This window comes from Phasianus colchicus, chromosome 5, assembly GCF_987193195.1.
Source record: "Phasianus colchicus chromosome 5, bPhaCol1.hap1.1, whole genome shotgun sequence".
Classification (NCBI taxonomy): domain Eukaryota; kingdom Metazoa; phylum Chordata; class Aves; order Galliformes; family Phasianidae; genus Phasianus; species Phasianus colchicus.
In genome coordinates this window covers 37,860,644-37,874,408 of record NC_143440.1, presented here as the reverse complement: position 1 = coordinate 37,874,408, position 13,765 = coordinate 37,860,644, and the positions used below count along the sequence as shown (strand labels likewise).

General features: G+C 36.7%; 1 protein-coding gene across 6 annotated transcripts in view; it reads left to right on the top strand.

Annotated features, from left to right (window-relative positions):
• Positions 1-11,109, top strand: part of SLC25A21 (solute carrier family 25 member 21) — a 231,343-nt gene extending 220,234 nt beyond the window's left edge. For all 6 annotated transcript variants that reach the window (XM_090141345.1, XM_090141343.1, XM_090141344.1 and 3 more), the window contains 3 exons: positions 7,424-7,605; positions 8,384-8,436; positions 10,965-11,109. In XM_090141345.1, coding sequence (XP_089997471.1) covers positions 7,424-7,605; positions 8,384-8,436; positions 10,965-11,035 — 306 coding nt within the window. In that variant the 3' untranslated portion in view covers positions 11,036-11,109. The remainder of the gene's footprint in view (positions 1-7,423; positions 7,606-8,383; positions 8,437-10,964) is intronic.
• The last annotated feature ends 2,656 nt before the right edge of the window (positions 11,110-13,765 follow it).

Below are 13,765 nucleotides of genomic sequence, written 5' to 3'. Positions count from 1 at the left end.
TGTGCAGGCAAGGAGTTTAATAGGCAGATTTCCTGCAGGATCTCTGATTTAGGTGGTGATAGCACTTAGTAGCATCAATGAAGTTAATAGGACACTGTAGGCCAGCTGGCAGCCATGCCATAGACAGTTGTGTACATACAGATGTAGCCAATAATTCTGATCAAACTCCCATTAAAATTGATTCAAGTCTTACCCTGAGTTTAACCGGGTGTAGATCAGGCCTCATCTTGCTTGTGCTAGCCAACAGTATGTCAAATATGTTTATATACATTGAACTTTGCTTCAGTGATTGGAAAATACCAGCATTCGACAATATGTTGTCATAAATATTTTCTAAACATTTTCTAAATATTTTCTGTCAGTAGGCAAGTAATAGAAGGCTGAGTTATCAATCCTGTACAATAAATTTGGTAGAAGCTGTTAGGCAGTTAGTCTGAAAAATTAGTTGTAGCTTTTCATGCTTTCTCACGTTTGATTTCATTATAAAACCTAATTTGTTCACTTTGTGCATTTCATATAAAATCTTGTAAGTCAGTCTTGTGATACTGACAAGCATTTAAAACTGTGAAATAAGAATACTACACTTGAAATAATTGTGGCTCTTGACTATGTATTTGCTGTTCACCTTCTGTAGCGTAAGTGGAAAAATGTATGGAAATGTCCATATGAGCCTTTTAGCTGTCAACAGTGCTAAACTGTGCATTAAATTTGCATCCCAATTAAGGATGTTTGCAGCTTATTTTGCCAAAAACAATAAACTTTTTATGTTGAGTGGTCAAATGATATAAATGACATGTGTGGGTTGTAAATGTTCATAATGAATAATTTTTCATATGTTCAGTCTATTCTGCTAAGCAGACCATTTGCAGCCAACCTCATGCTCAGTTTACTGAACGTGGAATAAGCTAGTCTTGTTTCAATTGCCGCTAATGTATCACCCATAGAGCATTAACGGCTATGCATCTGCACTAGCAATCAAATTAGTCTGAAAATTTATATCGTCTCAGTTTTATGGCACATGCTTTTATAGCATGCTTCATAGGCTTCCAGCAGTTCTTGCTTTTTTTATTTTATCATAGTTTGGTTTGATGGCAAACATTAGTTTCATTAAAACCATTGCTCACTACCACCTCCAAGTGGCTATCATATTTGTTAACAATATGAAAACAGTGCCTGGTGAAAGCTGCCTTTGAATCATGGCCAGCTGCAAAACTCATTTCAAGTCAGACACTGCCTGCTGCAGCTGCCTCCTGTTAAAAGGGAGCTGCACTGGGCAGCAGTAGCTGAGCAGTCTTGTTTCGCCAGAGAAAGGGCCCTAAACTCCTATAGGCAAGGAAATGGACTACTCAGTTTGGCAAATAAATAAGATTGTAGAGAACAGATTTATTTCCAGTTGTTTTCAGATCTACATCTATATGTAGAAACAGAGTGCAATGGGGACATGGTGCAACTCAGTTGAATAAGTAGTGAAACAAGGTGGTTTAGGAGAAGGCTGGATCAGAGTGGAAGACAGAACAACCTTGGAGATACTGTGCAATCTCAAGTTGCAGGATGTCCTATCAGCTAAACAAAATCGCAGTGCTGTACCCAGTAAAACGTCACAAGCCACCCACTGATCATAGCTCTCCAGCTGAGGTGTCCTGAGGCTGTTGAAATGATAACCAGTGTTGTTTAAAGGCTTCTTCCCTGGCCATTGTCACCACACGTTGTATCATAGGGGGAGTGTCCTTTGCTATCTTACCTTCTCCTGGTCTGTGGTATTCCTATAGAGGCACACTTGTAGCTAAGTTCTTACAAGACAAAACAGGAAGAGAGATCCTACAAGCATCCCAGCTAAGGGAAATTTTCAGTGGGAGCTTGCACTTTGTTAAAGACTGAACTTTATAGGAAACAAAGGCCATGTAAATCTTAGTCTGAGTCTAGAAAAGATACAGAATCAGTCAGCCATGAGACAAGAATTCATAGGACATCAGCCTTTTTTAGTTCTGATATTTATGGTGCTTCTGTTTTGGTTTTTTTTTCCTGTTTCATAACTAATTTCGTAACTGAAGCTGATGATGGATAACAGATGGACGCAAAGGGCGAGCAAAAAGATGTCCATTCCAGAGTGCCAGTTTCTGCTTCAAGGAATTTTAAGGGACTCATAGTTGATGTCTAAATGATGCTTTGAAGATGTGACCTGCTTGTAGCCCCACAGATCATGAACAATCTGATGATCTGTGTAGACTTGACTCTATGTGGGAGAGCTGATTGGGTTCATGAACAGAAGTTTCATGTGAAATTGGCTGACTGGTTCTGTTTTTAGCAGTGTAGGTGATAGTCTTCCAGCTATTTGTTCCCTAGGAAGTGTAACATCAAGCACTAAATATTGAATGACAGGAATATTAAGTACTCTCTTTTGGATAAACAGAGCATCCCTGGTATGGGACCAGTGCAGAAGGTGATGGAAAGATACAGTCAATAAAGAGTTTGTGAGGAGACAAAGGGGTTGAGTTTCTTTTGTCTCTTTGGTGTTCTATTTTCAGTGTTCTGACAGTAATCTACAACAATGTAATGTTCATTAAGAGGAACAAGTACGGATCAGTCTGCCTCTTCTCTTGCTGACTGCACAGAGCTTCCAGAATTCTGTGTATTTTGTATTCAGTGACCACATTTTTATCATCTCCTGGATTTTAACTATTTATTTATTTATATCAAAAGTTCTTTGGTGCAGTTGTTTGTTTTAGGATTAAGTGGAGAGGAGTCCCGGCTTTGCCTGAGAGATCTGAAAGATTATGGCAAAAGAGTAGATAATAGGTAATAATCTGCAACTAAAGATTAATAGTTGTATCAGGAAATTGTATTGTGAGGGGGGAAAAAAAGGTCACTGATAGGGTTGCAAACTGTTTGAAAATGCCTGCCCTGTACAGCAGACAGTCACCTCACTCTGGAGAATAGCCAGGATACTTATCCTAGTAGCTGTCATTCCTTTTATTATGCTGTTGGCCATCCGACAGATGGAGTTTAAAAACTTAAATAAATGTCTACTACACTGAGATTGCTTTCAAGGAGGAATAGGAGATAATACCAGTGTGAAAAGGCACATTTAATTCAAACAAAACACAGCTGTGACTGTGTGTTTTGGAATGCCTCTCATGAATATGTTTGTTGTTGTTATTATTTGAGCATTTCCTATGCATCTTGACAAAGATTGGAACATGATTATACTAATCAGACAGCAAGCTATAGTTTACAGTGAGGAGTTTACTATGTAAATGCACGAGATGTTCAGAAGTTCAGGGTAAATAAGAACATGAAGCTGTTTGTAAAACTGTGGTCAAGTGTTGAGTAAGTTGCAAACAGAAATTATGACTATTCTTTAATAGAATCACAGCATGATATTACCACAACAGTGACAAGACTAGTTTTCACTTCTCGTTTTCACACTCTCTGGAGCCTTGCAGTGAATCTACATTAAATTCTCTTCATTTCTGTTGATTTCTACCCAGTCTGTGTGCCTCCATACCACCTGACCACACCGGTACCAGCTCCTCCCTCCCTGCTAGTAGAGTATGACAGCATTTCTTCCCAGCTCTCCTCTGAGACTCGGTCTATCCAAAATCATAGTGGCCAAATCACAGTCTTCCATCTTTTAATGTCTTCCTTGTTATACACAGGAAGATGGATGTGCAGCCTAAAGTGCAAAGCCTCTCAGTTCTGTTCACTGCTTCTCGCTGACCTATTATGTCATGTTGAGCAGATGTACTTAGTTATAGCAGTTATTTCACACTTTTATGCATGCCACCATATATGTTCACACTATTTGTCTCTACCATCTACCTTATATACTTTGAGCTGTTCCTTTGGAAATACTTTCTTCACTGTATATAGGGAGTGTAGTATTCCACCTTTCATCCATTGAATTGCATCTGAGATAAGTATCTAAATCAGTACACGTGTATCTACTATGGTGAGTATATTATCTATTCTAAAATTAATTTTCAGTTTTTCTGGTAGGGAGCCAGAGGTCAACCTTCTGATCATGCTCCATCAATTATGCACTTGGATTCACAATGATCTTATCAATGACCTAAATTAACTGAATTCCAAGCATATATGGCTTTACCAAATAGTTATATCACTGTTGGATTAATATCTGTGTTGCTTATGGATTTCAGTGACCTTCCTTCAGTATTGATGAAGATAGTATGGAAGCTTTTGACTTATATTAAAGATATAAACAGAAGTTTTGACAAAGTACCTAGCTAATATGCATGTGAATAAAGAGTAGTTATAGGAGAGCCTGAGACTTTGGAGTCTGAAACTGATAAGTGAAGCGTCTCCAGTGGGAGACAGTATTGTACTTGGGTGTATATGTGCTAGGTTCAGAGTTAGAATGTTCTGTTACTAGAAATTATAGTATATAAAAGAAGAAATTAAGCAGCATCTGATCTAGGTGGAAGTTATGGAGTCTCCATTTTGTTTACAATATTATAATAGTAATGAAGTATAACAAGTAGAAATGCAATATCTCAATTGTTTTTCTCCCAAAGAAAGTAGGGTTGCTCAGCATGGGATGCATTTGTTAGTATCACCTACTTTTCTCTGTTTATGCTCACATGGCAGGGAATGCGGTGTACAGGAGATGTGATCGTGAAGGATGTGCTAAAAAGAGGATCAAAGTTTACATATCCAACCACACCAAAGTTATTGTATTATGAATAAGAAAAATGTTAACTTTCATGAGGTACACTATATGGCACCATATAAAATCATGTTTCTGCTCTAATTCATGTTTTGCTCATATTACAGAAAAGTTACTTTTGCTTAAAAACAGTCATATGTCTTCCTGAGCTATGCCATTCACAAAAGCAATGGGAGATATTGTCAAAATCTTTTTCTCTCATGTACCAAATATAAAATATATAATATGCAATCAGTGAAATGTATGAAGTTAGTGACAATAACATGATCATAATTTTCTCTGCTAACCAGTTCCAGCATTAGCACTAGGCAGATGTATTACCTCCTCTTTCCGTGGGGTCTGAGACTGCTAGGAATATTTTGGCATTGTCCATCAAGTAGAAAAGGTTGGATTTCAGTGTAAAAAGAAAGTGTTTCGTGACAGCACCAGCTTGGACATGCACGAGAGATAACCAATGTTCTTTTGTCCATATAAATTTTGTAGGCAGAAGCATGAGTTGTATTTAGAAATCTCTTTTTTTATATGTGGAAGTAGTAGCACACTAAAAAGAAACTACTCTGTGCTTTTAGAAAAAAACTTTGTAATTATTTTAAATTAATGTGGAATCCATTGTATTAATGAAATGGCTTACATATTACAGTGATGAATATCACAGAAAAACATTTCTCATAAAGTATGTAATAAAAACTGAAGTTACAGAGCAAAGTTAGTGTATATTGTAGCAAATTTGGTTATAATCCAGTTTTGTGAATAAGCAAAATGCTGCCTTCCAACATTTTTTATGTCACAAATACTGAAATAGAAATGAAGCAGTTTGTTTTAATTTCCCTTTAATTATGTTGGTGCAATGTTACGTTTCAAAAGAAGCTGCCTAGTGGGACTCTCCTGCATATACAGTACTCTGTTGCACTGCCAGGTTCAAAGCAAGTGACGCTGACATCGAGAATTCATCAAAATATGAAAATGAACAATCATTCAAATATAAGCAGCAAGGCTTGAAATTCACTGTTTAAGAAGTAAATACTTTTGCCTGATACGTATTGCCTAGTCCAGAGTATAACCCAGTGTGCTTGGTACTACAGAAAAATTGTTCTTGCGTTTGAAAAGTGTATTTTAGATCATTCCAGCCTTGCAGGCTGGCCTGAGGAGTTACCTCAGTTCCCAGGTGCAGATGTGATCATATGGCTGTGGGATGGGCACCTTGCTGTAAAGGGGCTGCTGTGCCTGGGTTTCCAAGGGGTTCTTTTTCTTTCCTGGTACCAGAAAAATAGGCTTTGTTTTATTTCCATTTAAACCAGTGGCAGTATGTACAGAACAAACAGAGGTCTGCTGCTAAATTTTTTACTAATAAGGCTGTGCAATTTGTTGGGTAAAAACAAATGGGTATTAGCTATTCTAAATTTTAAAATGTATTATCAGTACTCTTCATGTTTTGTGAAATCAAAGTGTTGAGTAATAAAATGCCCTGCTGATTTTGATATCCACACACCTGTATGAACTTCCACCAATGCATACTGTGCAGATTTTGACGTATGTTCTTGTTGCTGATCTGGAAAGGAAACCTTCATTGTTCTTGTTTTCACTTTCAAATTTACAGATTTAGCAAACTGAAGACTTCTAATATACTGACATTATGACATGGAAGATCATCTATTATTTTACTGATGGTTTTCTATAACTGAAGTGACTTAAAGAAAAAATAGAACTGCACATATGGAGTTTGATACAGTACAAAAGTGTCCTTGTTTTGGAACATCAATAGCAAAGAATCACATGCATAGGAAAGGCACTGGTGGATGTTTCCCTTAACTTTCACTACTTATAAAAGTAGAATTAGGCTTGCTTCAAGAGTCTTTGACTGCCAGATAGATTTGAATTCTTAGATGTCATAGAAAATGGCAAGGTAGGAGATCTTCCTAAATGACCAAATAAAACCCAGTCAGATCATGAGCCTAGAGAGAGCAAAAAACTTTAGATGCACTTGTGACCTGCTTCTAACTTGCATCCTGAGTATAAAGTAGGGTTCAGAAGCAATCTGTTGTGAATTCTTCAGCCAATTAGTTGAGTGAGTTACCACTGCTTATAATGCACAGAACGTGGAGGCTCCCTTGCCGTTGCACCGAGCTGGATTGTTAATAGCAGGAAGCTAGCACTTCTCAGTACAGTGGATCAGCTACATGTGAAAATAAATGTAAAAAACCTGGAGGGGAATGGCAGCAGACTGAGATTAGCCTTTATTTAATTTAGCATTTGGGGGTCCAACACACAAATGAGCATTTTAGTAGGCTTCATGGTGGAAGTTGCTGTCATTTGTAAAATATTCTGGCCAATTAGCTAATAGTGTGCTTGGATTTCTCCTGTTTTGATACAGTAATACTAAGTACATTGTGAAGCCCAATTATACAAATCATCCCCATATGCCATACCAGTCTTTCTTTATGAACTGTGTTTATAAATCCTGTGTGAGGAAATGTGTACTTCAGCAATTTAGACCATGTGTAAAAACATAGCCAATAGGATTGTCAAGAAAACAAGTTCCAGCATAGGAAATCCTAATGTGTTCCGCTAAAATAACATGAGTGTGTTGTGTTGTGTGAGTTTTCTGATTAAATGCATATTACTTTATAGTGCTTAACCTGCATAGGTCCTTCCGTTTCCCTTCCTTTCTTATTTCTTCTTTCTCTCTCTCTCTCTCTCCTTTTTTTTTTTTTCCTTTTTTTTTTTTTTTTTTTTTTTCAGGATCCGAATTTGGAGTTTTTGAGGAAATTTGGAATTGGGCTAGTCTCAGGAACAATAGCCTCAATTATTAACATTCCTTTTGATGTTGCAAAAAGTAGGATTCAAGGACCACAGCCAGTTCCTGGAGAGATCAAGTACAGAACCTGTCTTAAAACTATGGCAACAGTCTATAAAGAGGAAGGGTAAAAATTCTTATTTTAATAAATGTCCAGACCTCTTTTTTAGTTCATATGGGTCCATAAAACTATGTTGTTATATTTCAGATTTCACAAGGACATTAAGCCTCCTTGAACTCACATATCAAAAGAACACAGTGTTAAGCATCAAAAATGTATTTTAAAATTAAAGGAAACGTCTTCCTATTTCACGTGAACTTTTACAGAAGGCTTACTGGGCTGTCAGAATTTATGGTCCACAAATAAATGCTTTGTATATCTCGTGTGTAATTTTTTCAACTCTTTATTTTGTAAAAGGAAAATATCACTAGAAAACAGAGTATTTCACAATTTAACTCTACTTCTAAAATGGCTGAAATAATTCAATTAGGGACAGATCTTTGTGGCAGTAACATTTTCCAACTTTTTAAAATATTTCTCAAGTGAGGACTGAGTTGTAGCTTTGATATTCAATGATAGCAGTCATTTTGTCCATGTATGCAGCTGTTGTTAACAGAACTTGCTTGAAAGTAAAACCATCTCACTGATTAAAGTCATATTTTTGATTGGCTGCACTCACAACATAGCTTTTGTGACTGAACATTGATTAACTTTTTCTCTTCATCTAATCTGCCTCTGTAAAATGTTAAAATCCAGATACTGCCTGCTATTGAACATGTGTAATTTCAAATAATTGCTTCTAAGTGCTCTGCCAGCATTTTAACAAACACATGCTAAAATTCCATTCTTCTTTTACAGCAAGAATATTGTTTGAAATTCTTTGTTTGTTTTTCTTCTGTTGCAGATTTCTGGCTCTGTACAAAGGCTTGATTCCCAAGATCATGAGGCTTGGTCCAGGTAGTTTTTCCTCTCTCATTTCTCTGTTGTTTTCATTCTTCTTTCGTCTTCCTCTTTTTCAATTTCTTGAAAAAATTTAGTGAGTGTCAAACAACTTAATGAGACACTGTACCATCTTTGAATGATTCCTTTGGATAATATCATCTAATAGCATCATATAAGAATTTGGCTAAAATATCTAAAAAAAATCACTTGTACATACAGATGGGATGATCACAGTTCCAAGTAACTTCTAGTTGGTGAAATTACTTTATTTGTGAATAAGCCAGAGTGCATCTTTGCAAATACCAGAGATAAAAAAGCTTTTGAAGTGCTTCCTAAAGCTTATTGTATTCTCTGGTATGATTCTGTACCAATTCTGTAATGTCCCCTTAAAACACAGGTTAGAGTCTCTCCAGCATAAATGCTCTCAGCCAGTTGAGCCCAAGCATATCACATTCCATTTACTTTCTGCTTCCCATGCTCTGCTGGGTCTGTAAGGAATGTACTCATAAGAGCCAATAACATGGGCTAGAAGGAGACTGCAGGATACTAGCAGACCAAGAGGACATGGATAGCTTCAGACTCAGTTGTTGACCCTTCTCACTAGCTGTTGCTCCACATGCAAAGGCACAGTGCTTGACTCCCCTGCACATAGCAGGGGGTTTGAAACTTGATGATCATCGTGGTCCTTTTCAATCCAGCCCATTCTATAATTCTGTGGTTCTGTGATTCTATGATTCTATGATCTTCTTCGACTTCTAGACTGTTGTTCTCAAACTGCTTTTGATTAATGATGAAAGCAAAGCAACAGGCCTTCAGACTTCGTCAGCCCACAGCGGCAGCCTGTGTGAAAAGGAGCAGAAGCCCCAGTTTGAACAGTATCCTGCTCCCATGAAATTGTAGTTCCAATTGTGCAAGGTGGTTTAATAGGCGAGAGCACATATGGTTAAAAGAAAGTAGGTACAGGTCTGCTCTGCAGAACAAAGGAGGCATTAGATTTGTCTGTATATGTTTGTATATCCAATCCTTCTGACTAAGTACAAGACCATGCCTGGTTATGGTGCAGGACAAAGGAAGAAGATGGGGAGGGGAAAAAAGGCAGCTAAGCATAACTGCAGCTGAAAGCCTTTTCCCTCAGATACTAAATTACATACAGGACAAGGAGCCATCAGGGCTTCACTTCCCCAGTACACTTTAGCATAGCTGACTTTGGAATTAAACTTTTCATCTCACAAGTGACAATGCATTCTGGCTCGGATCCAGCAAATCAGTTAAGCGTGAGCTTCATTTGAAACACCTTTTAGTCTCATTAACTGGTAAGAAGATTTGGATTTCTGATGAAACAATGACATAATCTTTATTGTGACTGGAAAGGTAATTCCTTCTTTCAACATGTGAAAACTTTCGGGAAAAGAGATACACAAACATCACACAGTATAAGAGCTGGAATTAGCCCTGATTGGAGCTCAAATCACATCTTCAAGACACTGTGTCTATGATTTGTTTGTTGGTCAAACTGTTGCAAACTTCTGCTATGTCTAGCTGTCTGGTAGTTACTGTTCACAGATTTCAAGTCTGTTTTTGGTTCATAAGGATAAATAACTGAGAAAATTCACATGGTATCTCTCTGCTCCTGATTGAGCCTATCCATCCATGTGCAAGGGTCAGACCAGTTCAGTAGCACTTGTTTGTTAGAAGTGCCTCTGCAGCCTGCTAAATGAGCCAACAGGCAAAAGGCAAAGGAAGGAGAATGTTTGTGCCCCTGTGCTGGCACCTGCAAGTAGTACATTGTAACACACTATTGCAGCCCTTAACCTGGTTCTATTTCCCATCTTGGACTCCAACTAGCAGCTTCTTTCTGTATGTTTAGTTATATGTACACCTTCTGAAATGTTCCCTTCTTCAGCTGATACAGCAACAGCAGGGCTTAAGTCTGGCTTCACTTATTTATTGAGCTTAAGGTGTGATTTTGTACTGTTAACCATTAGCTAGCAGATAACACCCCTTCATCAAATCAACATTTCAGCAGTGAATTCATAGTTAGATAAACCCACAGGAAGACTATAATCATTTAAATACTGCAATCTTCTAATTTAGGTGTGATAAATAAACAGTAGAAAACCTTCCATGAATCTTACCTTTTGTGTATTTTTGTCATTCCATTATTTAAGTTGTTCTTTCATGGCCAAATCCAACTCCAAACAGACACACAAATATACATACATTCACAGATGAAAACAATGACTTGTAAAAGAATGAACACAAATTAATCTTGCAAAAATATTACAAAAAATATCAGAAGTGCACTGTGGATGAGCTTACTTTAATATGCAATCTTTTCACATTAATTTTATGGTCTAACATCAGGTAAAATACATATGGTCCAAGAATTAGTGAATTTTTCTTGAATTAGGAAATTGCTAGAATTAACTGTTTTTCAAATAAGGCTTTGCCATATTCTGTCTCACGTTACACACTTTAAATACTCTGCAAAAACTTGAAAGTGCTGAATTTTGTACATAGTAAATTAATATATTTTCTTCCAGGTGGTGCAGTGATGCTTTTGGTTTATGAATACGTTTATGCATGGCTTCAGGACACAGTTGATCCCAAGTAGTGCTTCTGAAAAATGTACTCCTTAAAACCATATGCATTCTAAAATACATTTTAATAAAGTGAAACTGATTCTCAGCTGTTACGGTTTTGAATGTACTCAGATTACTGGTGATACAAGAAAATATTCAAGTAGATACCTGTCTAAAAATGTGTAAAGTAAATAACCAAATTGATATCTGTAATTTCTTTGTCTGTGTGAAGAGAAAACATAAAGGAGACATGAGGTAGTTTTTCAAACTGAAAATTCTGGACACTAAATTGTACTATGAAGACAATACTTTAAAAAGTGCAGCTGAAATGATAAAATAATGACCTTCAGAGAGTTTTCAAAAAGAAAACTGGAGTAATTCCTTAGCACCAGATACTGAGATCGTGTAAAATGACAGCTTGGGATTAAGGACATAAGCCAAACTCTAGAAACTCATGTGTCAAAATTGGGTCCTGTTTCCATTCCAGTTGTACCATGTTTGGTATAATTTCAGCAGTGACAGAATTGTTTCTTAAGTTGTTGAGAGTTAGGACAGAAATAGTACAGCAAGGCTAGCCACAGCCTTAGAAATAATCATAGTATTAAATGTCCTACTTTTTCATAAGCCATATATATCATATAAAGCTCACGCAGGTCACAGAAGATACTAAACACAATTACTCTAACCAAGTTAGATTCAGATACAAAGCAATTATGGAAATCATACAAGAATTGCACAAATAACAAGGAAATACTTTTAGATGTACAAGATCTTACTGCGATTTTTTCATCCACTTTCATATCCTAAAAATTCTCAGGGTATCTTGACTACCTTTTTGCCTTCTGTCACCACCCCAAGGTGGAAGAATGGTGTTCAGTTAACCTCTCTTTTCTCTTTATTTGACAACAGCAACTTCTCATTCATATGTTACTTTGTAGCTAAAACCAATAAAATTAGCTCTGTTGCAGTTTATAATTTTAAGGCAAATGTTCCCTCTCAGTACTTAGCCAAAGAGAAGACGCTACTATGATCATTTCAAAAGTGAAAAGCAAAATGCTTCATAATTAGTCTTTTATTAATTTAGGGCATTCAAAATATAAAAAATAAAAGACTTTAAACATACTGCATATACATATAGCCTTAGGTTTTACATCCTTTCCAATGTTATTTTTTTTTTCCATTTAATAGCTCACCCTGATCTTTAATGAAAAAAGAGAACCATTCAAAAGAAAGAAAAAAAAGAAAAAACATGGCATTCATTTAGAAAACAAACCAATCGATACACCCTTTTTTTAATGCCTTTTCCAGGCCAGTCCTTCCTGGTGTAATATGGTGTCAGATTCAGTTTTACCACAGGACCATGCAAACGCAGTGAGTCTGTCAATGGGAGTATTAGGCTTCACTGATTTCTTTGAAAACGTTCAAACATTTGATGCTCTAGAAATGGAGCCTAGGCTTTTCATACCAAAAACTTAAATTCTGCACTCACACTGTTTGCACATCTCCCAAATTAACCCCTTCACCTAAGTGGTTTCACTCTAGGTTTGTACCCCTGTATCTAATAGCAACAGTTGAATCCTATTTGTAGTTTGAAAAACAATTCCTTTTTTTTTTTTTTTCATCCATATATCATAAAATGGCTTAAAGTTCTATGGGTAATAAGCTAGCATGTTGTGGTTTTCTGTTTACCAGTGAGTATAAGCAGTAAGGAAAATCCTTAGGCAAAAAAGTGTTCTGTATCATATGTTTATATTTAAAAAAAAAATAGTTGTGAAATTTGACCGAAAAATACCTGCAAGCCAATCACCAAGGGCCAAGGTCAGGCCCCTTCATTCATGCTGAGCAATGCTTCCCACACGGCCCTGCTGCTTTTCCACATGGAGTCAGGTATTATTTACACCAGGCAAATGCATGAAGAGCTACAGTAAAGGAAACATGGCTCTTGTTGCTGTGTGTGTTCCAAAGCAAGGATTAATTGATGTCATGTCTTGGCTTGGCTTTAAAAATTAGCCCAGTTAAGATTAAGACAAGATAATTCAAGCAATTCATGCAAGCTAAGGTTCTGTTTCTCTAGGTATCTTCTGAAACACACCAATAATTGATGGAAATCTCAGAAGACTTCTATTCCAGAAATTTCCTTGTTGCACTCTGGTACAGACTTGTGAATCCTTGGAACTCAAAAAGCTGTCATTTGGAAGACTGCTCTTCCTTTACCTTTTTATGTCTTCTTCCTTTGATGTGCATTGTGTTGTGTGGGTAACAATCAGTACACTTGCTCAATAATTTTATAAACCAGGAAAAAAATGGTTGAAAACTGAAGTCCCATTGTCAACTAAATCATTTATTGGCATGATCTTTTTCCTTCATTTTAATTCTCATTTTATTTTTAGTTAAGAGCTCATCTGGAAAGAAATCTATTTCCTTTTTTGTGGTTTTGTTTTGTTTGTTGTTTATATTTTTTGCATAGACCTTCACCTTATTTCAGCTATGGCTGTGTAAAGACGGAACAGTTAGTCACCTCACTAACAGCATGGCAATGTAGAAATGCACTTTGTGTGCACATTTTGTTGCATGTGGTGGTTTCCAACAAACAGAGTATTTTTTTTTTTAATGTTCTACTGAAAGGCAATGGCTTAAGCATCTCGTTAAAGCTAACCAGCTGTCAAATTCCTTGGCTGTACTGAGGCCTGAGAGTATGGAAACATATCCGAGATCAGATCTTTCTTTCCTTAGGGCCATGATACAATACCTGTGTTCTTTAT